Source organism: Spermophilus citellus (assembly GCF_964194105.1).
Source record: "Spermophilus citellus genome assembly, chromosome: 5".
Classification (NCBI taxonomy): Eukaryota; Metazoa; Chordata; class Mammalia; order Rodentia; family Sciuridae; genus Spermophilus; species Spermophilus citellus.
This window is the reverse complement of record NC_138186.1, coordinates 51,512,169-51,536,622: the sequence shown is the minus strand read 5'-3', so window position 1 is coordinate 51,536,622 and position 24,454 is coordinate 51,512,169. Positions and strand designations below refer to the sequence as shown.

General features: G+C 49.8%; 1 protein-coding gene and 1 long non-coding RNA gene across 11 annotated transcripts in view; one reads left to right on the top strand and one right to left on the bottom strand.

Annotated features, from left to right (window-relative positions):
- LOC308650070 overlaps positions 1-24,454 on the top strand; it is a 637,596-nt gene that overhangs the window by 93,474 nt on the left and 519,668 nt on the right. The window lies entirely within an intron of this gene.
- The window catches only part of ANKS1A (ankyrin repeat and sterile alpha motif domain containing 1A), a 182,101-nt gene that overhangs the window by 25,031 nt on the left and 132,616 nt on the right, over positions 1-24,454 (bottom strand). For all 9 annotated transcript variants that reach the window (XR_014022095.1, XM_081295116.1, XM_081295114.1 and 6 more), the window contains 2 exons: positions 7,332-7,398; positions 1,666-1,772 (listed from right to left, as the gene is read on the bottom strand). Coding sequence is in view for 8 of the 9 variants with exons in the window: in XM_081295116.1 (XP_081151242.1) it covers positions 1,666-1,772; positions 7,332-7,398 (174 nt within the window). In the remaining variant the exon portion in view is untranslated. The remainder of the gene's footprint in view (positions 1-1,665; positions 1,773-7,331; positions 7,399-24,454) is intronic.

Genomic DNA, 24,454 nt, shown 5'->3' with positions numbered 1-24,454 from the left:
TGGGCCAAGCTGGTTTTGTTTTGGTTGTGGTACTGGGGAGTAAACTGGGTGTTTTACCATGGAATTACATCCCTAGCCCTTTTTAATTTTTAAAAATTGCTTAGGGTCTTGAGGCTGGCCTTGAACTTGTGACCCTTCTGCCTTAGCCTCCCAAATTGCTGGGATTACAGGAGTGTGCCCTGGCACAAGCAGACTTTGGAACAGTGGTTTGTGATGGGCTTCGTTGTCTGTCTTAGAGATGGAGATGGCTCTGGGTGAGCAGAGCTGTCCTAGTCAGGTTCCCTTCGCAAGTAGCAGGCCAACTCCCTGGTGTGGCAACTCCCTGTGTGGCAGGCACCACAACAAACCTGTGGGAAACCCACAGTGATTTCACTGGAGAGAAGAGGGCAGTGAGGGGCCCTGTGCTCACTTCTGCCACTGCCCCTCATCCCTGGAGGCCAGGCAGGAGGCCCAGGCTAGAGAGACCTGCTTCAGAGGGGGAGGTGGCTCAGCTCCGACCCAGGCCCACATTCTCAAAGACAGACTCGGGAGCCAGGCCTCCCAGGAAGCAAGGAAAAGTGGGGGCAGTACAGGGCTTGCTGTGTTCACCTTGAACCAAGCCTCCAAGATAACACGTGCAAAAAGGTGACACTGGCACATAAGTGGTCACACCCACACCCAAGAAAGAGGCGTGTGACACAGTGGTTAAGCAAGTGCCCTGGGCCCAGAATGCCTGGTGCATGTTCTACCCTACCAGTACTGACAGTGTGACCCTGAGCAAGCCACCTCACCTCTCTACCATGTTCCCCTCACATGGAGATCGGAGCCGAGAACAGTACACACCTCAGGGCTTCCAGGGAGCACTAAGCAGTAAAATGAACCACTGAGAATGGCACCAGCACCCCCCGAGCCCCGATGACAGCATCAGCAATTGTGGGTGGGCACTGCTGTGACCCCACATGCAGCCCTGGGGGTGCTGGTGCTGGCTCTGAGGTAAGCTGGAACCCTTGGCTCAGCCCACAGCCCAGGATGTGCTGCCCCTGCCCAACCCAAAGGATGCAGAGGGACATGATGCTCCCTGCTCTGAGCCACCCCCTCCACTGAGAGAGGGAACACTGGACCCTAACGGGTGTCCTGGCTGGTTCCCTACTCCACAGGGAGCCAGCACAGACACACCATGGTTTTGCTTTTTGACCCCCTGAGGTCTGTAAGACAGTGAGAATTACACCTCAGAAAAGCATCCAGCCCTCCAAAACATCAACTCAGCGTCTCTGCAGGCCAGGTCTGAGGCCAGGAACAGAAGGCCATGCCAAGAGGAGCCTTTGCTTCAGTGGCAACTCACTTGATAGCAAAGTTTTGGGAAATAAAGGAAATGCCTGGTCTCCAGCTCAGATGGGATGTGGAGTCACCACAGGATACCTGATGGCTAATGGCTCCAAGGCTCTGAGTCAGGGACCCTAATGAAAGAGTTCTCCCCTTGGAGCACATCTGGGGCAGCAGCGGAGGGGGCAGTGTCTGCACAGGCAGCACCCAGCAGCCGGCTGACGTGATGTGGTCTACGTCACTGTTCACTCTTCCTAGATCCAGGACTACGTACTGTTTAAACTCCAGCAGGCCCCAAGGGCCCCAGGCGGCGCATCCACAGAGCAGCGCTGGCTGGTGCTGAGGCGGCCCACAGGCACTTACCAGGAAGCGGACATCGTCAAAGCCATTCAGAAGCAACTTGCTCTCATACTGCTGCAGCCCAACCGACTCCAGCCACTCCCCGACGCTCTGCTCCAGCGTCCGTGAACCTGACGAGAGAGGAATCGGCAGACGCTTGAAAAGGGAAATACCGTTAAGGCGGTAGCAGCGGCACTCAGAGGAAGACAGATGGCACTGCCACATCATAGTCATTACCATAAAGCAGCCAAACTATGTACAAGAGACCAGAGCAGCGGGCACGCAGCTCCTCTTCCGTGGATAGGCCAAGGACAGGTGGCCCGCTGCTGCCCACAACTACCCAACCTTGGCGGCTGCTGCCCACTTACACCCCCTGGGTCTCAACTGCTCCAGGGCCGCAGCGGCACATGCACAACCTCGCCCCAGGTGGGGGAGCCAACCCCCAACAGTCTCCAGGTCAACTCCTCATCAGCGTCCACACTGAGGCGGTGCAGAGAGTCTGTCCCCACAGGCACTAGAGGGGGCCAGGGGAGCTCCTAAGAGCCCGCAAGCCCTGCCGCTCCTCTCATCCATGCAACTTCTGGAGCCCCTGCGGGCTGCGGCGAGGGGCCAGTTCTGTGACCTTGCAGCATAAACCGGTCAGGAGAGAGCACACATCTTCATGCAGCTGAGGGACACAGGCACACAGCGAGGGCTCCGGGAAGGAAGCAGCGGTGGCTGTTCACGGGGACCCAGCACATGCAACACAAGCAGCACAGAACACGGCAGGGGGAGAAGAGAGACTTTTACTTGTTTTCCCCCAGCAGTCCCCGAATAAGCAAACCATGACCCGTGGCCCTTGCTCAGAGGCTCAAGGCAGCAAGGAGCTGAGTGGGGCGCATGGGTCAGGGCGCAGGGGTCAGGCTCAGGTGTGGCTCTGCTGGGACAGCAGCATTGCATTCCGCCGGGCTGCACAGCCAGTGGGGCCAGAGCCCATCCACTAGACTCTAGTGGCCAGTGAGTGGGGCGTCTCCCGGGCCAGGACGCTGTCTGAAGAGCTGCCTTCCTGGGCTGGGCTGGCTGTCAGGGGCTGGGCATTCATTTTCCTCTTCTGATAGTGGCCGTTCCTGTGACTCACCTGCCTGCTCAGGTGGAAAGCAGGCAGGCAGATTCAGTTCTTGGCTAAAGAAGACAAAACCCAACCAGATAAAAGAGAGAGAAAAAGGAAGTGGTCTTCGGGCAGCTGAGCTGTGGCGGCTTAAGTCTATTCACGTTCTGCGCCGCTCTCTCTTTGGCTGAGTGATAAAGACACAACTGTCTTCCCAGGGTCTCCAGATCTCGATGGTCTCCTCTATGGACGAGCAGGGAAGGGAGGGCATTTATTTGCTAAGCCCCTCGGTTAGGACGGGGACTGTGCAGGGAGGACAAAAGTTCAGCCCTTCCCGGAAGCCGTTGGCTGTTCAGAGCTGAACGCCTTAACCCCCACCTACTTCTCTGGTTCTCACGGGCAAGAACAAGTAAAAGGAGAAAAAAAGGAATGGAGAGAGAAAAAGAGGCACAGGAAGGAAAAAGAAGAGTCAACTACAAAAACATCACCTCCAGTGAACTCCTGACACGGTGAAAGTCATTCTGTCGATCCCAGGCTCACTCTGCCCTTCAGGGCAGGACAATGACAACTTGCTTGGTTATCTAAAAGACCCTGATGACCAACTGTGGCAGCCTCCACCCGCTCTCCTGTCCTCTGCAGAACAGATGGTGGGCAGGGACCTGGGCGGCCCTGGACGCAGGCTGCAGCAAGCACTCCAAAATGCCGAGTCTGGGGGCTCCTGGAGCTCCCCTGCCCTTGAGTGGGGAGATCTGCTCCAGGAACCTAAGCGGCAGGCTCTTGAATGCCCATGAAGTCCGGTGGCCCCGGCTGCTGATTCATTCCGGCTTGTAATCCCCCCGCCGGGCAGGGCAGCCGTGGTCCTGCTGCCGCTGGTGGATGTGCGCTCACAGAGCCGCAGCAGAATGCTTTGTCTAGAGGCTCCTGGGCTCCACGCTGCCTGCTGCCGGCTCCACAGTCCTCGCTCACTCTCATAATGTCTGGCCCTCCCCTTTCTCCCCTCCCTGCCCTCCCCCCTTCCACGCTTAGGAAAATACATCAGGGATCGGACATCAGAGCAGAAGCTGCTGCTGCTGCTGCTGCCGAGGGAGAAGGAGACAGCAGCACCACCAGCATCAGAGCGAGATGACAGCCGATGCTGGTGGTGCCCATGCAAACCTAAGGGGGAGAGGGTACAACTTCACCTCCAGCTCAAGGGGCTGCAGCTGCGTATTAGGGAGAAGAGAGAGGGATCATTCGTGTAGCTTTGGCAGATAGTCCCTAAGGCAGCCAAGAGAAGGGACAGAGGAATGACACTGGCCCAAAGGCACAGTCTATACGTAAGTGACCCCCGTCCCCCACTTGCCACTTCAGAAAGGACTGTGCTTCTCATCACAAAAACGGGCAATGAAACAAGGCCACTGCCCCTGATGTTCCTCAGGTGAGCATGCCAAACAACGTGGGGACAGACTTCCTGAGGCCCGTTAGAGTCCAGGAGAGAGGTACCACACCCAGAGCCACTCATGCAGTCTGGAGGAAGAGAGCAAGAAACGGGAATGGCCAAGGCCAAGTGGGGAGCAGGACAAACCCAAGTACTGCTGGGGAGGGACAAAAAAGGTCATGTGTGCAGGGCAACACATCACCCCCCTAAATATGTTGGGAGCAGGTACCTGTATCCCAACAGGCTGTAGGTAGGCACTGGCGAAGAAAGGACTTTGTGTCCAGGGAGATCAGGCCCCAGAAGGATCCTGCACTTAACAGCTACTCAACAGTGAAAGGGGCTGGCTTTCACACAAGAGAGCTGAGCAGTTCTCTTCTGCTTGACAGAGCAGATCTCTGGTCAGAGAAGCCAGCGTAGCCAAGGTTTACGCTCCTGGACTCCTGGGAGTTGGCAGAGGGATTAGTTGTAAAACAAGACTGTTGGGGATTTGGATAACTAGCTCCAGTGCTGGTAACCCAGGGCTCCCTGGACCCCCAAATAGGACTGTGACTCCAATGCTAGGGTCTCACCCTTCCAGGAGGACCCTCTGCAAAGCTGGCTGCCCTGAGCAGTTCATGCTTGGTCTGGGAGTGCCTACTGGAGTGTCCCTCCCAGGCTTCCAGGCCCAGAGCCTCAGTTTCTTCTCAATCCTGAAACCCAAGGACAACTGTCCATTCAAAATAAACAGTAATTCTGCTTTGGTCTGAGCTGAAGGACAGTGCTCTCTGAGGCTTGGGGGGACAGTTCCCCCGACCTATCACTGGGAGTTCACAGGCAGGCTGGCCAGCCTCTCTGTTTCTTGGCCTGGCAGCAGTGCAGATGCTGTGGGCTAGGGTTCTGTAGCATGGCTGGATGAGCCCTCTGTTCAGATGGTCACCTGCATGTGCCTGCTCTTGAATTCCCTAGGCTGGGGTTTGGAGGATGGCTCAGGACTCCACAATGAACACTGAAACAAGACTGTGTTGGGGTCTAGACACCCTGTGGTACAGACAGAATGCCTCTCACCATTCATGCTCATGAAGGCAAGAACTGGTGGGTGGGGCCAGATGGTAAAGAGGTGCTCAATGCTAGCCCTTCTGAGGATAAGGCCTTCGTGCTGCCCTAGCTCCTGACTTAAAGCTCTCAAGCACATGAGGTGATTTCAGCTGTGTTCCTTGGACACAAAGGAGTAAGGGAGAGCAGAAAGTAGCCTCAATTGAACTGGATGCTCTTGAATCCATCCCTGACTGTCTCCAAAGCACAGCTTTGAAAGTGGCTTTGGTGTCTGTCTCAATCCTGAACATTTATTCACATCAAACACTTGACCCTTGGAAAAGCCTGCACACTACAGCAGAGTGACATCACTTGACGGAGTATAAGCAATTGCCTGGAAATGAACCCACAAGCTCTTAGCCAGAAGAGTCACCTCTGTGTACTCCAGTGTAAGACTGACAAAGATGGGCCAAACCCCGGCCAGCCCTGTCTGAGCCCAGGGAAACAAGGCAGCTGGAGGGGGGGATAGCTCCAGGACCAAGACTGAAAAACGGGGGAGGGAGCCAAGCCAAGGGAGCAGATGCCCTGTTCTCAATGTGAATAAGTAGCAATTTCATGGGGGGAATATGGGCATAATTACTATTTACTGACTACCTCTTTTGCTTAAGTAGTTGTATATCTTACAACTATCACAAATCTATGAGGCTGTAAGCTGGGTGTGGTGGTATAGACCTATAAGCCCAGAGACTCAGGAATCTGAGGTAGGAGGATTGTAAGTTCAAGGCCAGTTTGGGAAACCTAGCAAAAACACTGTCTCAAAATAAAAAATAAAAATAACTGGTGGTGTCGTTCTGTGGAGAGTAGCCCTGAGTTAAATCCCCAGTATTGCAAAATATAAAAAATAACAAAAATAACAAATCAGTTGTAGGTGGGGAGACAGAGCTCGTGAGATTAGGTGACTTGCCAAGAGGCTTATGTATCTAGAGGCAGGATGTGAACCCAGGGATGTGAGGCTCCAGAGCCCAGGCTCTCCCCTCAAGCCCACAGCCCCAGCAGCTTCTTGGTCCCTGATGTTCACATGCATCGTGTGTCATCTCCCCCCAACCCACCCAGGGCCACAGAGGTCCATGGAGGAATAGGTAGTCCCGCTCAATGCTGCCAGGTTAATCCTGGAAGAAGCCCCCAAGTGAGCAAGAAGTCCCCACATCCAGTGCAGAGGCCTGTTCACCAGTCAGGGGAGAAGCCAGGCTCCTCCCAGGCTGCATTTAGCCCAAGAGCCCTGATGCCAGGACATCTGTGCGGATGCTGGGGGAGGGGCTGAGAGCTGCTCTGAGAAGCACTTTAAGAACATCTCCTCCCTGGGAAAGAGACATGGCATGACCCTGTCATCAAGGGAACTCAGCTCCCCAGCTCCACAGTTCCATTTCATATGGGAAACAGAGACAGACCTCAACCCAATGCCTTGGATATGAAAAGAATGACTAAATAGTAGGGACTTGGGGTACACTTGGTAAGAGACTAAATAAACCAGAAAATAGAAATAGACACAGGGAAAAATAGCAAAGTCACCTCCAGATAGTCCAACACATGCTGACAGCGTTGGGGAAAAAAAAAAAAAATCACTGGACCGGCCCTGAGCTGTGCCGCTGGCTTGAATGACACCAGCGTGGGCCTTGCGCTCATGAGCTGTACCACAGCCACATTGGGAGCCTGAAAGACCAGCACTGAGGCACACTCCAGCTGAATCCAACAAAGTCACATTTGAAAAAGAAGGAGTGATAATTGTTTATTAAAATTTTTTTTTCTTGTCTGGGATACAGCTAGGTTGGTAGAGTGCTTGCCTCGGATGCACAAGACCCTGGGTTCAATCCCCAGCACCACACACACACACACACACACACACACACACACACAATTTCTTAATAGGTGCCTGAAATTCAATATGTACACTTTTCCCAATATGCTGGAGGAGCCACATCTTCCACGGTAGGAAACATGATGGGCTGTCCTGACACGGGGTGTGTGTGTGTGTGTGTGGTTCTGAACTGCAAGAGCATGATGTAGTCTGCAGCTGCCCCTCTCCCACGCTAAATGCCTGTCTATGTCAGAGGGAAAACCTGAGCCCCAAAGAGCCAGAAGTCAAATCCTGCTGGACAATAGTGTGGGATACGGTACCTGAGATCTTCTGCTGTTCCTGAGAAAAGTCGATCCCTTCTCCAATAGAGCTCATGATTTTCTCAATCTGAAACAGAGGAAGAGGAACAAAGAGAGGTGGTCAGGCTTGGATTCACTGTGGCCAGCTCACCGTCAATGTCACTCATGCTGCCCTGAGGGCTCTTTCAGATGTTCCCAGGTCCAGTACCAACCTGCAAGGTATCAGAACTCTCTGCTGCTTGGATCTAGAAAAGCTCTTCTCTGGCCCGCCAAGAAGGTGTGGAGAACTGTCCCCACTTCACTCCCTTCAGAGCAATCTGGTCTCCACTGCTAGAAACACCAACAAGCCTCCATTTAGGGGCATTTGTGATCATCCATGCCTTGGAACAGACTGGGGAGAAGTGCAATAGCAGGCCAGACCTGGCACATTTCACTGCTCATGCTAGAATTTAAATTCACTAAGAGTGCCAGCTCTGTTCTATGCTACACCCCAAGACTAGAGGAGAGCCTGGCAAATCGCGAGCACCCAACAGATCATTGATATTACATGGCTTTCAGCTCTGAGGTGTGGACCACGTCTAGAGATGACACCAGCAGAGCACCTGCATATGGGGACCTCTTGGAAGCCAAGGGCAGGCAGGCAGCCTGGAGGCTGGCAGTCATGGACAGAGATCTGCAACAAGGGGAGAAGGGACACAGACACTTGCTCTTCTTCTGGACCACAGCAGAGAAAGGTTCTCAACGCATCCAAGCCTCCTAAGCACCACCCCCTATATGGACCACCTGTCCCAGCCATCTGGCTTTGGTCACTCTGGGTCAGATCCAAGCTTCCCATCCCAGGAAACCTGGCCAGGCACAGGACTAGACAGTGAGAGGAGCCACCTTCTCTTTTCCTCCTCTTCCTATTTGGGCTGCAATGATAATGAGCTCATTCACTGCTTTTTCCAAAGAAATGAAAAGAGGACCTTTTGTACCAGGGCTTGGATGCTTTTTCCTTTAAGTGCAAGTAAGGAGCCTGGGTCTGACAATCAGAACAACAACTCTCCAGCCAGCCTCCAGCTGGCAGACGAGGAGGCACATCTGACACCCAGCCGAAGAGCGTCTGCAGGCACCACCTCTCCCCCTGCAGCCAGGAGCTCAGGAGGTATTTTCCTCTAGCCGCAGAAATGACCGCTGGCTCAGTCACCTGACTGCCGGTTAACTCAGACTGCCATCCCCACCCTGGAGCTCCGTAAAAGCCCAGGGAAGCACACACATCTCACTCCAGGAGCCAACTGGGGGTGTGGCTCTCCTTCCTGGCCCAGCAGCTCAGAGGCAGACATCAGAAGCGGGGGTGCAGGGAGGCCCAGGTAAGGTCTGCACTGCCCCTTGAAGAGCATGGCCAGCCCAGGCATTACTTCCTCTGTCGTGCCCATTTCAGGAGCTACAGCACAAGGGAGCAACCCAGACAGACAGGCAAGTGCCGTCACCCTCCCAAAGTCTCAGATTTAAATGTATAAACAGGGACTGTCACTGCCTCCCATATGGTATGGCATGGGTTGAAAGATACTGTGTACGTCAAATGTGCGGCCAGACAGCCCAAGTGTGGCTCAACAAAAAGTTAGTTTGCGTCCCATTCCCCTCTGTTGTCCTCAGGTGCTCTAGCTCAGGAAACCAATTTTTAAAAAATTAATTAATTAAATTAAAAAAAATTTTTTTTACACAAATGGAGCATGACTTTTCACTTCTCTGGTTGTACATGATGCAGAGTCGTACCATTTGTGCAATCATAGCCATAAAGAGGAGTAATAATATCCACCTCATTCCACCATCTTGCCCCCACAGGAAAACCGAATTTTTAAGTTTTCAAAAATATTTTTATTTATCCTTATTTATTTTCTAAAAGAAAATCTGTGGAAGTCTCCCTCCTCTCTCTGCTTCATCTTCTCTCTGGAGGCAGCCCACATAGTAGCCAGTTTCTCCTGTACCCTCCTAGATCTATTCTACTCAAATATAGACAGACAGAAGGGCACAGCCCACACGGCAGGCCCAACAGACGCCCCACACATACCACTCTGCATGTCACTCTTCCACTTAGTGACACAGCTTGGGAGTTCCTTCTACAGTTCATAAAGATTTTTTTGGATGGATGAACCACAACACTGGTGTATGGCTATAAAATGTCTTTAATCAGGACCTGACAGATATGTGGGTATTTTCCAAACTTCTCTCAATTCTGAACAGCACTGCGATGAATGCTGTTCTATACACACCTTTGTACACATGTGTAAGCAGATCTGCAGGACAACTCCCGGGGTTTCTTGAGAGTCCTCAAGGCACAGCACTGGAAGTCAGTCGCAGTTCATGATCCCAGTTCCTACCCCCGGCCCTAATTTGCTAAAGGCCCTCCAGAAATGAGTGCTTGCTAGCTCATCCATGTGCAAAAAGTGCCTGTTATAACATTGGCCTTTGTATAGATTACTGTAACTTCAACACAGTGGCACCCATTCTTCCACTGGAAAGGGGCAGGGACACTCGAAGACAGCTCTTCTCTTCTACACCAAGCTGCTCCCTAAGCCACGTAAGTCCAACCCGGCACTAAATGACACATCAGGGCCAATTCTTAAAGCCTGGGTTACTCAATCAGATTACAGAAGCCTTCAAACTGGGCAAAGAGCCTTCAAACTGGGCAAAGGTACTCCAAAAAAAAAAAAAAATCTGCTGATTTGCCTTCTTTTTTATTTCCTGTAACATTGATGCTCAAGGTGACAAGAATTTTTTCCTATGTGGTGGAGGCAGTGGGCCCTCCACCAGGCTTTGGGTCTCTGCTCCAAGCCAAAGGGAATGGTAATGGGAGAATCATAACCCTGAGGGTTGGAATCAAATGTATTTGATTTGGCATTTCCTCTGAATCTCGCACAAAGCAGACAAGAAACCCACTGAAGGAATGAATGATGGAGGAAGGAAAGTGGGTCCAGCAATACTGATGTGTTTCCTCCCAAGGCCATGCAGAGTTCCAAAAGTGGAAAGAGCTCAAGTGAGGGGTGACCCTAAGGTATGCTTTGAAATAAAGTCAAGTCACCTACACCATGCTTTTTGTTTTCATCAAAATCGCTTAACACCCAAAGCCCCAGCAGGTCTGTCTGATCATTATCCCTTGGCTGTACAGTCCTGGAGGTTTTGCCAGAAGGCCTTTTGAAATCTGAGTGTGCAGAGGTGAACATCCTGCTGCTTTTCTCTCTGCTCCTTCCTGACCTGCAAGTCTGCTACAAAGGGGGCAGCAAAGCACAGGTTTCTCTGGCCTACCCACTGGTGGGTCTGCAAGGGGCTCCAGACTGCAGGCCAGCTGGGAAGTGCAAATGGACACTGTCAGAGCAATTTCACTCAAACTAGGAAGTGTGATCTACTGTTCTGTGACCTGCCGTAGCTAGGGCAGGCTGAGAAGATTCTAGTTTGCATGGAACTGAGGGATACTTGACAGTCAGACAGCTTCTCATCCAGGACCCCTTCCTTAGCAACTGGAACCTGCTGTGGTGAAGAGCGATGCTGGGAGAGACATCTGACTCTTTCAGTCCACCAAGACTGCGCTGAGACAGCAGACCCCATTCTGATCCGCACAGTCGTGTAGTTTCACCACGGAGGCTGCAGTTGAAAACTAATTTGATCAGACTGCTTTCCCAGAAACGTTCTGTCTCGCAGGGAGAACAGAGGCAGGTGGAATGGAATTGAAGGGCACAGCTTACTGTTTTTTTTTCCCCCCTGTTGTTTGCATAAGTTATTTTTGGAGAGATGGCCATGCTTTAATACTGTACTTCTTAAGAATTATGATAGAAAATGGGTATTTGTGTTGGTTAAGATGAGGCCCTGAAAGTTACCACCATAATGGACTCTCATATTTAAAATATCCTTAGAAATGTTCCATTTTCAAAAAGGTACTCAGGATGAGTCTGTTTAGACTTTCTTCCTTTACTCGGGCTGCATAAAACATATTCTCCTAATGGCTAAAAACAAAAACAAAAGGCAACCCTAGAGATATTGCTGCTCGAGCCATCGGACATCTGCTTGCTGGCCCACAGGATCCTGGCTACACAGGAGGTGCGCTTGTCCACGGAGTGGCTTCCAGCTGTCCCCACCCTCTCATCTGGCTGCAGGGCCACTCAGATGGTGCTATTCTTTTCAACAAATACTGGGAGTGAGGAGAGTGGGAAGAAAAACTTCCCCAAGTTTTGATGAGTCTTCTGCGCGTCAGGAAGTGTGCAAGGCACAGGCAGTCCTAGGAGGACCCTGGAGGAACAAAGCTTCAGTGCAGCTTGGTGGAAATCTGCCTTCCAATCAGAAGAGGTGGCTGTGTTCGGGGCTCCCATTCAGGACCAAATATCGGACAGCAGGAATCGGAATGGTCTTAGAAGTTGGGGCCCCAGGGAGAGAAAGAAGGAAAAGGAATTGCCTTCCCCCTGCTTTTCTTTGTGCAAATGGGGATATGAAAGGTGACAGACGCTGCTGTAACTCACCAGCAACTGAGTTGGCTCCTGACATCTGACACTTCCTCTCAACCCTCCTTCTGCTGCTGGGGAGCTGTGGGTACCTAGGACTCTGGCTCCTTGGCCTCTTCCCCTGTTCCACCCCAGATGTTTATTACCTTAGTGGCCCACAACCACTCAACCTTGCTCTGCTTTTTCCCTGTCTCCCCAACCCAGGGGGTGGGTACCAGGGATTGAACCCGGGGACACTTAACCACCGAGTCACATCCCCAGTCCTTTTTTGTATTGAGACAGGGTCTTTTTAAGTTGCTGAGGTTGGCCTTGAATTTGCAATCTTTCTGCCTCAGCTTCCTGAGCCTCTGGGATTACCAGCATGCGCCACAGTGCCTGGCCCGATTGTTTAAATGGTGTGTCCCAAAGACACCAAGGACCCCTTAAGGGCAAGACCCCTATTTCATACAGTGTTTCTTTTAGATCCTGCCCTATGTACCCTGTACAGAGCTGGCATGCTGGAGGTGTTCAGTGACAAACAGTGACAGTCAACCACTTGTCAGATGCTCTCACTAGGCTAGGCCCCGATACACTGGTCCCTTTTGCTGTGATGCAGGGCGGTGTGGGGGGGGGGGGGCAGCGCACACTCCCACTCTGGGCCAGCCAGAGTTCTCTAGTCCTCCTTCCCTCTCTGTTTTTCAACTGTCCCCTCTGCCAGATGGCCTTGATGGACAGTATTCCCTGTCCCCAAGCATGGAGCTGAGGAATTGAACCTCCTCAGCCTCACAGGCACTCCTGCCATTCAACACGTGACCGCTGACTTCGCTGCTGGTTCCTTCAGTTGTGCGGGACCCTGCAGACTGCTGATGGCTGCACTCCCAGCACAGAGACCTCATAAGAATTCCTCCCCACTCTGTTCCTCGCTTCTCAGCAGCAGACAAGCTCTCAGCCTAGCGTGGGCTCTGCTTCCACTTTTGAAAAAGGGTCACTGACCAGGCTCTGGGTTATTTTCTTCCTTCTCCTGCCAGACTGAATTGCACAAGGCCTCAGGAAAGACAAAGATGAATTGAAGTAAATTATTTGTCCTGATTTTCTAACCTTGTCAACTGCTTTCATGAGGGGGAGGCAGGATGAGATGGGGGAGGGGGATGAATACTCCCTGCCCTGGGCCCAGGGCCATCCTTCCCAAGGCAGACCAGACAGGCGTCTCCACAACCATGAGCAACTGCACGGCATTGGCTGTCAGCCTCAGCCTTACTCGTCTCATCACAGGAGGGCACGAGACCAATACCACATTTATTGTTGTCTCTCCCTACTCCGATCCTCTTTCCATTGCCACTTTCCTTCTCAATCTCCTGTTTTCTTCTACACTGAGAGATGACAGAGCTGTTTTGTTTCATAAGTGCTTTGTCCTTCACTGACAAAGGCTCAAGGCTGGACTGGCAGAGGGAGGAAAGGCAAGGGCGCTGGCTTCTGGGTGCCAGCCTAAGCCGTGCACCCTTCAGACCACCTCCTTTTATCTCTCCCACACCTCCTGAGTGCCTGACCCTGGCTCTTGCTCCCCCAGAGCATCTCACACCCTACAACTACCAGCGGGCCCTTTCCTGAGCCAGAGGTCAGGGCTTCAGGCCAAATCCGCAACTTAACAGAAAGGAAATAGGTGGCCATGACATGAACATGACAGAAAGGAAACACATGGAAATAAGCGGATGCCAAGTGACGTTCCCACACAACAGCCTCCAGAAACTGCTGAAAGACGAGAAAAGTTGGGAGACCTAGATTCCAATTAACTTTATTATTGCTTGCCACAGAACTCTGGGTTATGTGCCAGGTACTGGCTTTAATAAGTGGGACAAGAATCTAAAAGATTAATGAGGATTATGGATCTGGGTTCTAGTGCAGTTTACACAATCTACTTTCTCTCAGGGAAGCAGCTTGTTGTTTTGGGGTGTGTGGCGGGGCAAGGAGGAAGCACGTGGCCCTCAGAGAGGCACCATTTACCCGGAGCACTGGGTAACCTGCCTCTTGGTGTTTCTGACACAATCAATGACCTCCAAGCACCCTTCCCTTGGTCCTGTTCTTTCACAATCTGAATTTCATTACAGAGCACTGTACTTTTAGTCTGGCTATGGATAAAACCACCCCAAAGAAATCATGCTAATTTTCCACTCAAATTTAATTTCCTCAGCACTGTGGTCAGGAAAAAGGGTCCTCATCCATCAGGAGCTGAGATGTTAGAGGGAACGCCTGTTTGTAACAGCAGGGTAGTCAGAGTACCAGATTACACACACTTAAGATCTGTAAAAAACTGATACACTTAATATAAATATATCACCAGCTGCCTTGAGTTTTCCCACAGTTTGCCACTCTACTCACCTCCGAACTTACGAAGTAGGAAAAAGCTGGATAAATGAAATTGAGAGTTCCCAGACTTCATTTTAAGGCTCTAGAGTCCTTCAGATAATACAAAAAGGAGCACAAACTGTACTAATTCCAGAATAGGCAAACTATCAGGGGCAAAATAGCAGAAAAGAGAAGGTGTCAGGGATGGGGTGCTGGGTAAGAAGTGACTAGAAAGGGCATGAGGAGACTTTCTGGGGTGACGGTAATGTTCTGGATCTTGATGAGAATTGAGGTTAAACAAATGTATGTATTTGCTGAAACTTATGGAATAGAAGATAATGATTTATGCATTTACTTTGGATAAATTTTATCCCCCTTGTCCAAACCCCAAAATATAAACAAGTACTAAACTCTAGAGGATTTGGAGATGAAAAGTACCAACATCTGCAACTTCTTTGATGGATCTTAATTTTATTCATTTATTTATATGTGGTGCTGAGAATCGAACCCAGTGCTTCATACACATGCATCAAGTGCTCTACCACTGAGCCACAGCCCAGCCCTGCAACTTCTTTGAAATGCACCAAAAAATAATGTGGATTCCTAAGTGGACTGAGCGACAGGCAAATGGATGGCTGAGAATAGAGCAAGTATAGCAAATGCCAATTACAGAACACAGGCCCTGCACTGTGGATACACCTAGGCATTCACTATTCAAGTCTTTCAAGTTTTCTGTAGTTCAAAAATTCTCAGAATAAAATGCTAGGGAAAGAACATCTCTTCCAGGATCAAATCTTGTAGAAAATTAATAAATTATAAGATCAACACTGGTTTAAATTTCATCGGTAAGGAACTCTGTTCAACCTGCTAATAAGCAAAGACATGCCCAACAGGCAAAGGAAACAAAGAGTAAGGAATGTGGAGAGCTGCCCCCCCCCCCCCCCCCCCCCCGTCCCACGGCATTCTGGTGAAGGGCTCACCCACAGCCTTGTATGATGGCTTTCTCCACCTGCAACCAGGCTAACTTCAGCCTTGCCAGTCTGAAAACTCAATTATCAGCATTCCCAAGGACGAGCAGACCCTGGGAAACTGGATCATATTAATCAGATCAAAAGAAACCAACTCCTACATTGGTGCACTGTTTGAACATGGTAGGTAAGCAGCACATTAGAATCCTTAGCTAGTAGGACGTATTTGTACCACCTATCGCCAGAAATCAATAAAATTAGGAAGTCAAATACACCTTCAGAATACTGAAAGATTAAAAGGGGTGTGGAGAGTATTGAAAGCTTATTAGATCATCCCTTTCCTACTTCAGGAGGTCAGCTGTCCAGAACACTGAATTCAGGTGCCTGGAAAGCACTCTGTCAGCAACATTAAAACACAGGCCTTGCAGGATTGGTCCGCTCTGAGCTCAGTTCTGCCAGTGGGCCACACTACACTGCGATGCCAGTGACACACTGCCCACTAAGCCAGCTCCTCGACACGGCCATCCTGGGATTCTTCCCAGACATCAGCAAAGTATGTGGCCACTTAATTCATGGTGTCTGGCTTACTTCAGGCCTACCTCTGCTCTATTACAGTGCAGGGTAGAATTTCAAATATATCACATTGAGAATATTGGAAAGGCAAAGTATCAGGGTAGAAAGAACAAGGACTTTAAAATAAAAAACTCGAGTTCAAATTCTGGTTCTGCCACTTCATTAATCACGGAGTGGAACTGCAGACAAGTCTAACTTTGCTGGCTTTCCATCTCCTCTTCTACAGTGTGTGAAAAAATGCTTCACTCATAGGACCACTGTCACAGGCAAAAGATCTCTCTTCTTTAAGGATCAGTTTCCTCAAAGGCAAAACAGATACCAACTGAGGGCTGCTAATGTACAAGAGGTCTGAGAGCAGGGTCTGGTTTTCAGACAGAGCTCTGATGAGGAATTAATTCATTGAGAAGCAAATCTAAGCGAGGTGTACACTAAAGCCAGCGAAGTTAGAGGACTAGGTGAGGGCGCCACTACATGGTCTTAGTGGACATCATTCCTTCCCTGGCACCATCCTGGAAGGCTACTGCTGGAGTCACGTAGAACACCTGCTCCTCCAGAAGCACTGTCTGTCTGCCCTGTTGCTGAGAGATTCCAGTGCCTGTCTTCTCTGGAGCCACAGCAGGAGGAACTAAGGAGCCTTCTTTAGCAAAGTCCTTAAAAGAACGTGGTTGAGCTTAATGGTCATTTATTTCTCACTTTGCAACCCACCTGACCAGAGGCAGGCCTTCCTGACACTGGGAAACATCCTCGTAACCCAGAGCTGCCAGGCCAGTAGTCCACGCAATGCTACTCCCTCACTTGGGCCGTTTTCAGAGACTAGAAAGGGCCTGTGCTTATGAGTCACATTCATCTCCTTCCAATATAAACAGAATTCCACCTAAAAAACAAGTTCATCAAAACCCAGGCCCTTTGTTGTTTTTTTTTTTTAAGCTAAACCAGAGGGAAAGGGCTTCCTTCTGGCAGAAGATGTTTAGAATGTGCTGTATGAACAATAGCCGCTTCCTGGACACTCAGCTGGAGGTGGCTTCTCCCCTCTGGACAAAATGTTTCATGTGAGGGAGGAGCCGCCTTTCTAAGAACCTGGAGCACCTAGGACAATACCAAGATGAGGAAAGGGAGCCGGTGCCAACCCAGGCAGGAGGGGAGGGTGAGGGCTGCAGGCCAGGTGCTGTGCACCCTGGCACCGGGTACAGCACCACTCCACAGGGTGAGGGCGGCAGCCAGGAGAGCTAGTGAAGCAGATGGGGATGACAAGACTGTTAACCACTCCACTAACCTGACCTGCCAATTAGACAACTGCACACCATCTCGGCTCTCAGTGGACACCACAAGCTGGTGCCCATGTGCACAGCCGGCAGGCTTCTCTCCAGCACACCTGTGCCTTCTGCTTGTGCCCACCAAACGTTATGGCTAACAAAAATCAATTTCAAAATGGCTTGGTGTGATGCTGCACACCTGTAATTCTAGGTACTCAAGAGGCTGAGACAGGAGGATTAAAGTTCGAGGCCAGTGTGGGCAACTTAGGGAGACCCAGTCTGAAACATTTTTAAAAGGACTGGGGATGTAGTTCAGTGGTAGAGAGCTTGCCTGGCATGTGCAAGGCCCTGGGTTCCATCTCGAATACCATAAAAACACTCCCCCCAAATAACCCCTTGTTTATGATGGTTATATTTGTTCATAAAAATAGGAAATAAAATATTACAAAAGTGATGAAACAAGTGCAGAAAGCTGTTTCTGTGACAATCAAGTAGATAACTTCAAAAAGACAATAATGGGATCATTTTTTAAAAATGTGCTCTTGAATTAAGTGTGCTTGGAGAAATAAGTTTAAGAAAGTCTATACTCAGATTGCTTCACTAGTGGCTAAATTCTGGCTTTACTTTTAAGAAAGTCAAACTGGAAACTGCAGTCAATGGTCATTGTGGATGTGGCTCACTTAATAAAAAAAGGACAGAGAGCTCTAAATAAGTAGATCCACACTGAAAAAAAAAAGGCCCCAGCTCCACATCAAAAGCCAGACATACATATCTATCATTTGGGGTTAAACTATTATGTTTATATTTCTTTTTAAAATGACTTCCTCCTTTAACAGGGTTTTGTAATTAACCAAATAACCCCATCCCTAGTGGCAGCATAAGAGGCTTCTGCTGGGAACAATGGTCATGTGGAAAGCCCTGGGGGGAGCTGGCAGCAGTGTCCCACCCACACACACACTGGAATCTCAAATACACTCCTACCCAGTTGAAAATAAACACAATGGCTCTAGTCAAAACTACCATGCGCCTATCCAGCAATTTGGGAGGCTGAGGCAGGTAAACTGCAAGTTCAATGTCAGCCTCAACAACTTAGCAAGGTCCTGTCTCAAAATAAAAATAAGGGCTGGGGATATAGCTCAGTGGTTAAGTCCCTCAAGTTCAATCCCAGTACCCAAAACAAACTGAAGCTCAAAACTTCTACTACTCGCCTTGCTATCAGAAGTGGCACTAAGTGGAGAACAGCTGGTATGGGGACCAGCAAACCCCGTCTTACAGCTCTTACCACCATGTTGGTGGCAATGAATGAAGCCATGGGAGGCAGGGGCTGCAGGTTCAGCAAGCAGGGGCCCCGGAGATTCTCTAGAAGAATCTCTCCGTGTAGCAGGTGAGCAAACCATGGCTCAGGGAATCTAAATAATTTTAAAGTAATTTGAACAGGCGGAACAAGGGCTAAGCCTTGCTTCTTGCCTCTCTGCCGACACCCCATGGACCCCCATGACTGCAGTGGAAAATGGGGCAGTCCTAGGTGAAGGGGCTGGTTAAGGACTGGACTGCATCCTCCTAAACTCATACGCTGAAACACGCACTTGCTTCTCTCAGGAGATGGCTTCCGAGAGTACTGCCTTGTCCCACTTCAGCAGGGAGACACAGAGCAGTGATCCTGCACTTGGTCGGACTGGGAGGAACGGTGGTGTTGTAAGTCTGTCTATTTACATCACGGCAGATAGAGACTGAGAAGCTAACAGGATGGCAATACGAGGCAGATCTTTGTGGTGACAGGATACCGCTGCATCCGGACTCTAGGTCAGTACGTGAAAAGACACACACACACACACACACACACACACACACACACACACGTAAAACCCGGTCTGTGGATTGAACAATGTCAGTGTTCTAGTTTTGGTATTATATTAGTGTTTTGTGATATATCACCACCAGCAGAAACCAAGTAAAGGAACTAATTAAAGGACCTCTCTCTACTATGTCTACCATTTCCTTGAAGCTACAATTATTTAAAAATAATAAACTCTGAATAAAGGAAAAAATTTAAAAACCAACATGACAACTATCCACTTATTTCATAAAAGAAAGAACAACTAGAGTCAGAGATGAAAAGGACGGACATAACCAGAGTAAAGGTGGCCAGCAACCAAAGGCCACCACACCACCACAACACCCCACTGCCCTTGATTTTCTTCTCCACCATGGACCAGGCCAAACTGTACTGAAGACAGTCTGTGTAAGAATGCAAGCCCCATCCTCCGCCTCACTGGCCTGGCAGGCAGGCTCGTGCCAGGGCACCCACCCGGAAGCAGGCCTGACATAAAGATCCCTTTCTCCCCAAACAGGGGAGACTATTCTCTGCAGCCTGGAGAGACCAGAGAACAAAAGTGGGGCAGCAGAGGAGTGTGGGTTGGTGCTGGGAGAAAGGGGCCTGGAGAGGGGGAAAGCAGGGCTTTGCTGGCAAAAGAAAAAGTGAGTTTCTCTTCTGCTTTCTACTGCTCTCCCCAAGCCCAGAACCTCTGCATTCAGTGGCCCTCCACCAGAGAAGAGGGCTGAGGCCAGCTGTTCTCATGGTCCAGGTTTTTTCATTTAGTCCATCCTGCCTGTCCCCGGCCCAGACTCTGCAATCCAGAGTCTACTCTCATAGTCCCCTCCTCTTGCCTCCTGCCACCACCCATGGCAGCTGTTTTCAGGCTCTGGGTGCCACCCACCCACCCACACTTCTCCAGAATCAGGACCCCAGGAGCAAGCCCTGCCTGTGCCAAGGTAGTGGGTGCTCCCAAAGACCACCTGGGGCTGCAAACAAGAACGAGGAGAAGCCTTGGCCTGGGACGGCTGGTCGGCAGAGCAGTGCCATGTGCTGGGGGTCCGCCTGTAGCCCCCTGCACTCAGCAATTGAACCCGGGGGTGCTATCCACTGAGCCACATCCCCAGCCTTTTTTGCATTTTATTTTGAGTCATGGTCTTGCTAAGTTGCTTAGGGCCCAAGTTGCTGGGACCAGCTTTGAACTTTCGATCCTCCTGCCTCAACCCCCAAGCTGCTGGGAACACAAGTGTACACCATTGTGCCCAGCTTATACTCAGCATTTCTGAGTCCTCTAATCTGCCAGTCTCTAATGGTCAGATCCTGTGATAACCTGAGGTCCTCTTGGGCCCCAAGGCCCTCTAGGTCTGGGTAGCGAGCAAGTCCTGACCCCACTCTCACTAGGGGAGCAGCTCTTACCCAGGCTGACTACACCCCAGCTCCTCTACCCTGGCCAGTCTTCCCAAGGCGAGCCCTGGGCCCAAGGCCTAACCTGCTGGATAACAAACCCTTCTCTGGTTCCCCTTCTTCCTCAATCCCCTGCTCCCACGGTGCTTGCTGGAGTCATCTCCCCAAAAAACCATTTGCACTTAGATCCTGCTTTTGAGGGAGCTCATCCTAAGACAGGTGACCACAGAGAACCCCAATAACTGGAAAAAAATCATTTAACTTCAAATATGGGTGAGTGTACCTGTGGGTGTGAGAGCTGCGCCTTGTGTAACAAGGGAAATCGCCCACAGTATGGCTGCCGGCAGAAACCAGGAAGCTAATGGGCTGAGGGGGGCCGATAAAAGCTTGATTTGCTTGGGTAATGCTCATTATAGTCATTTATTTGAACTGCTTTTCATTTGCCTAATTAGCTCTGGCACAATAATGACCACATATATGCTAAATGTGTCAGATAAAACTTGCTAAACTGGGCTGGAGTAGTGGCTCAGTGATAGAGCACGTCCCTGCATGTGTGAGGCCCTGAGTTCGATCCCTAGCACCACATATAAATAAAATAAAAGATCCATTGACAACTAAAATTTATTTTTAAAAAACTTGCTAAACTTTTGCTTGATTACTAGCATTATGCAAACCCACGCTTGGTTCTGGAGGGTTTGTAACTGGGTTCTCACACTGCAGCCTGCTCACCACCAGAGGGAACTCGGGCTGGACTTTGCTCTTAAAGCAGTGTGGTTCTCAGACTTCAGTGTGTATGACGATCACCTGGAGGGCTTGTTAAACCACTGATTGCTGCCCAGAGCCAGAGTTTCTAATTTAGAAGGTCTGGGAGGAGGGGAGAATCTATGCTTCTTACAAATTCCCAGCAGAAGTTAATGCTGCTGGTCTGTGATGCTACTGAGAACCACTGCTCAGAAGTACAGGGTTAAACCTGCAGGTCAGCACTGGCAACCCAACAGGGTGACCAGTCTGTATACTGTTTCAAGAAAACAGGTGGAATCTTCTAACACTCTAGGTCAGTCACTGAACCACAACCAGATTTGGTATGCTGACTGTGTAAACCAAAAAAGGTAAATTTAACTCTGTTACTCAAATCCCAGGAGAGCTGGGTTTGCTCATTTATCCAACAAGTGAGTATCAAGCTCCAAATCTGTACTAAAGATGTTGCTAGGCAACGGTGGTTTGGATACTGTCAAAGGTTGTGTGAGACTTTGAGTAGGTCACATCCTCTGTGGGCTTCAGTTGCTACCTGTAAAGGAGATCATTCATGTTTAGGGAGTCTCTGGTTTTGACATTTCACAATGAAAAGCAAAGCAGCCTTACAGCTCAGAGGAATGACACCTTGCCTAGCTGTTTGGGCAGTATAATGTGGAATGTAGGAGCCCAGATGCTCCACAGGCCAACTGTGACAGGGCAGGTGAGGTCCTGATGGCAGTCTTGGCCCTGAGACCCTTCTGGCTGGTCCGAGTCCAACTCAGTTCAATGAACACCCCAATTAAGGGTGCTGCCAAGGTAAGTCAGTACTATACACAGTACCAACCAAGAATGCAAAAGCACCCAGCGTGAAATCCACGTTCATAATTGGTACTCCCCTGATACATTATGACATTTAATCACTTGAACTGCTGAAGGGAAAACAAGAGCTGCTCACTAGAATTAAGGATGCTGTGAGAACCTCCTTGCTGGGGTTTAAATGAACCTCATGCTAACAGCATTCCTGCTTTGAATGCAAAGCAGGAGGCAGGTGGAGAGAGGCGGGGCAGCCACCTGTGAAGGGCATTGGTGGCTGTGGCTGCTGACACTTCTAGTCTTTCTGAGAAGGTTGGCTTCTGAATGAAGCGGGCAAGCACTGACCTTCCACACTCCACAGGGAACACTCCTGTTTTATCTACTTTACAGACAGACAGAGTGACACCCAGGGATGACCAATGAGTCAGCATGGGACTGTGCTGGCTGATCTATGGCTGATCCAGGCTGGTAACCGTGGGTTGGGTTTGAGGTAGAAAATAATTTTGTTAATGCAAACATCTACCACAAGACCTAAAGTCACTGTCACACAAGGGTTGCACAGGTGCGCAGAGAGTCCAGCCCTGGCAGCAGCAAGAAGGGGCACCCAGGGGCGGGGGCACATTTATGCAGCTCAATAACCTCCTGGCAAGCCGATCCAATGGAAGTACATTTCTTTTATATATAAACAACTAACATCTCAGTCTTATATAAGGTACAAATAAAAATCATATTCAGTAAACTATTTTTTTTGTTAATCTAACACACAAAGCTTAAGTGAAAGCAGCAAAGCATTCTAACACAAGCCCCTAACCCCTACTTTCAGTCAGACTGCTGCTCCAAAGCTGCCTTATATGGAATTCAGGAGCCACCCACTTCACTCAAGAAGCCGCCTAAGAGAAGGAAATGTGTCATTTAACTATTCTTCCTACACCCAGCACCTACCACAGAGCCTGGCACATAGTTGGCAGCTAATAAATACCTGCTGATAAAGTAAAGGGCAGGGTCCCAGCCAGCCTGGTCAGCCGCTGGCAGTGAGCTGAGAGCAGGATTCCTGGGAGGACAGAAGGCGCTGTTTTGCCTGTTACTAAGGGTGAGACTGTTCCTAAGCCAACCTGTTCCACTCCTCAGAGGGCAGCAAGTCCCCACGGGCTTATTTCCACTAGTGCCAACTGAACTGCTTCTTTCTTTGATCTAAAAATCCCACTTTAAGTGTCAGTGTCTGTGTTTTGCTCATAATGCCAGGACTCAGGATCAGGGCTGTGCTCAGCTTACTACTCCATCTGTGATGTCACAGGTGCCAATCGTTTCTCAGCTTCAACTTCTTCTCTTTGGACTCAACTTTTAGGGATCTGATTTTGCCTCTAACCAAACTCACTTCAGATTTATGTCTCACTTCTTTTTCTAGTTCACTGAAGAAATATAGACACAATTACCTTATTACCTAAAATTTGTCAAATGCAATGATACTGGCCTGAGTAATGCTCAGTCTACAAAAGTCTGGAAATTTAATTAATACAACCAAGAGGCATTGCCTAGCCTACGGCAAATAAAGGGCACAGCACAAACCCGATAGGGGAATGTGGGCTCCCCCAAAGGGAAGCACACTTTCTGAAAGCCAGGTTTGAACCAAGGAATCTTGTCATTTCCTTGTTTCAATCACTCTGGCTAGTATCAACACATGCCTGGTGTGGTGCACACCTGTCATTCCAGGGACCTGGAGTATAGCAAGTTCAAGACCAGTCTCAGCAACTTAGTAAGACCCTGTCTCAAAATAAAAAGGACTGGGGATGCAGCTCAAGAGCAAAGCACCCCTGGGCTCAATCCCCAGTATCACCAAACAAATATAAATAAATAAACGATTCATTTAATTAGATATTGTATTTAATTAAATAAGAAGAAAATCCTGCAAAGTCAAACAGAACCTCTTATATTGTCATCTCTCTGGTTCTTCATAGTCACATCTTCCTAATGTCAATGAGTGACCTGCATGTCCACCTGCCCTCCTGATGTCACTTAGTGTGTACCTGAGAAACACGGCTGGATGGGACTAGGGACTGCAGGACAGTGTGGTCCCCCACCGTTCACTCTTCAAGTCTGTCTCAGGTTTGACTCCAGAGAGAAAAACATTCAGAGAGGAAAAAACCCAAAATGCTCATGGTGCTGTTGGAATAGAAACCCACCTACAATTTGCAGTGGACCACGGCTACGAAGTCAGCACAAGCACACTCTCCTCAGAAAAGCAAAAGCAAAACGAAGTGGCAAAAGAAGTAACAAGGCATTATCCACCTCTGAGAAACGCAGAGTTAGAGCCCTCGTTGGCCACACGGGAATACCACCACGAGGCCCACGACGGTGGGTTCTCACAATGCCACCCCAGCAGCAGGGCCTGCTACCATGGGTGCTCAGTGAATGCTGCCTTGTAGTGGAGCTGTGGGTGATAAAACTGGGGGACTTCAAATAAGTGGCTTAGTGGGGGCCCAACCTGGAGAAGTGGGTGCCTTCCAGAGCACACAGACTTAAATGCATCTTGGCATGAGGACCAAAAGACTCGCTCTTCATTGACCAATCTGTTTCCATCCCCAAGGGGCTGGGAGATTTTACACTGAAGGGTTTGTCAACAGTGAAACAAATGCATCCATCACCATCCTTCAGCCTTACAAACTGGCAGCTCTTGAGTTGCTGCCTAGGAAGAAAAAAGGCTGAATCTAATCGAACCCTCAGGAGGAATTTAGCATAGAGAAAACGTGACCTGAATGGGAGCCCAGCCAGACCTCGGGGATAGTACCCCTCC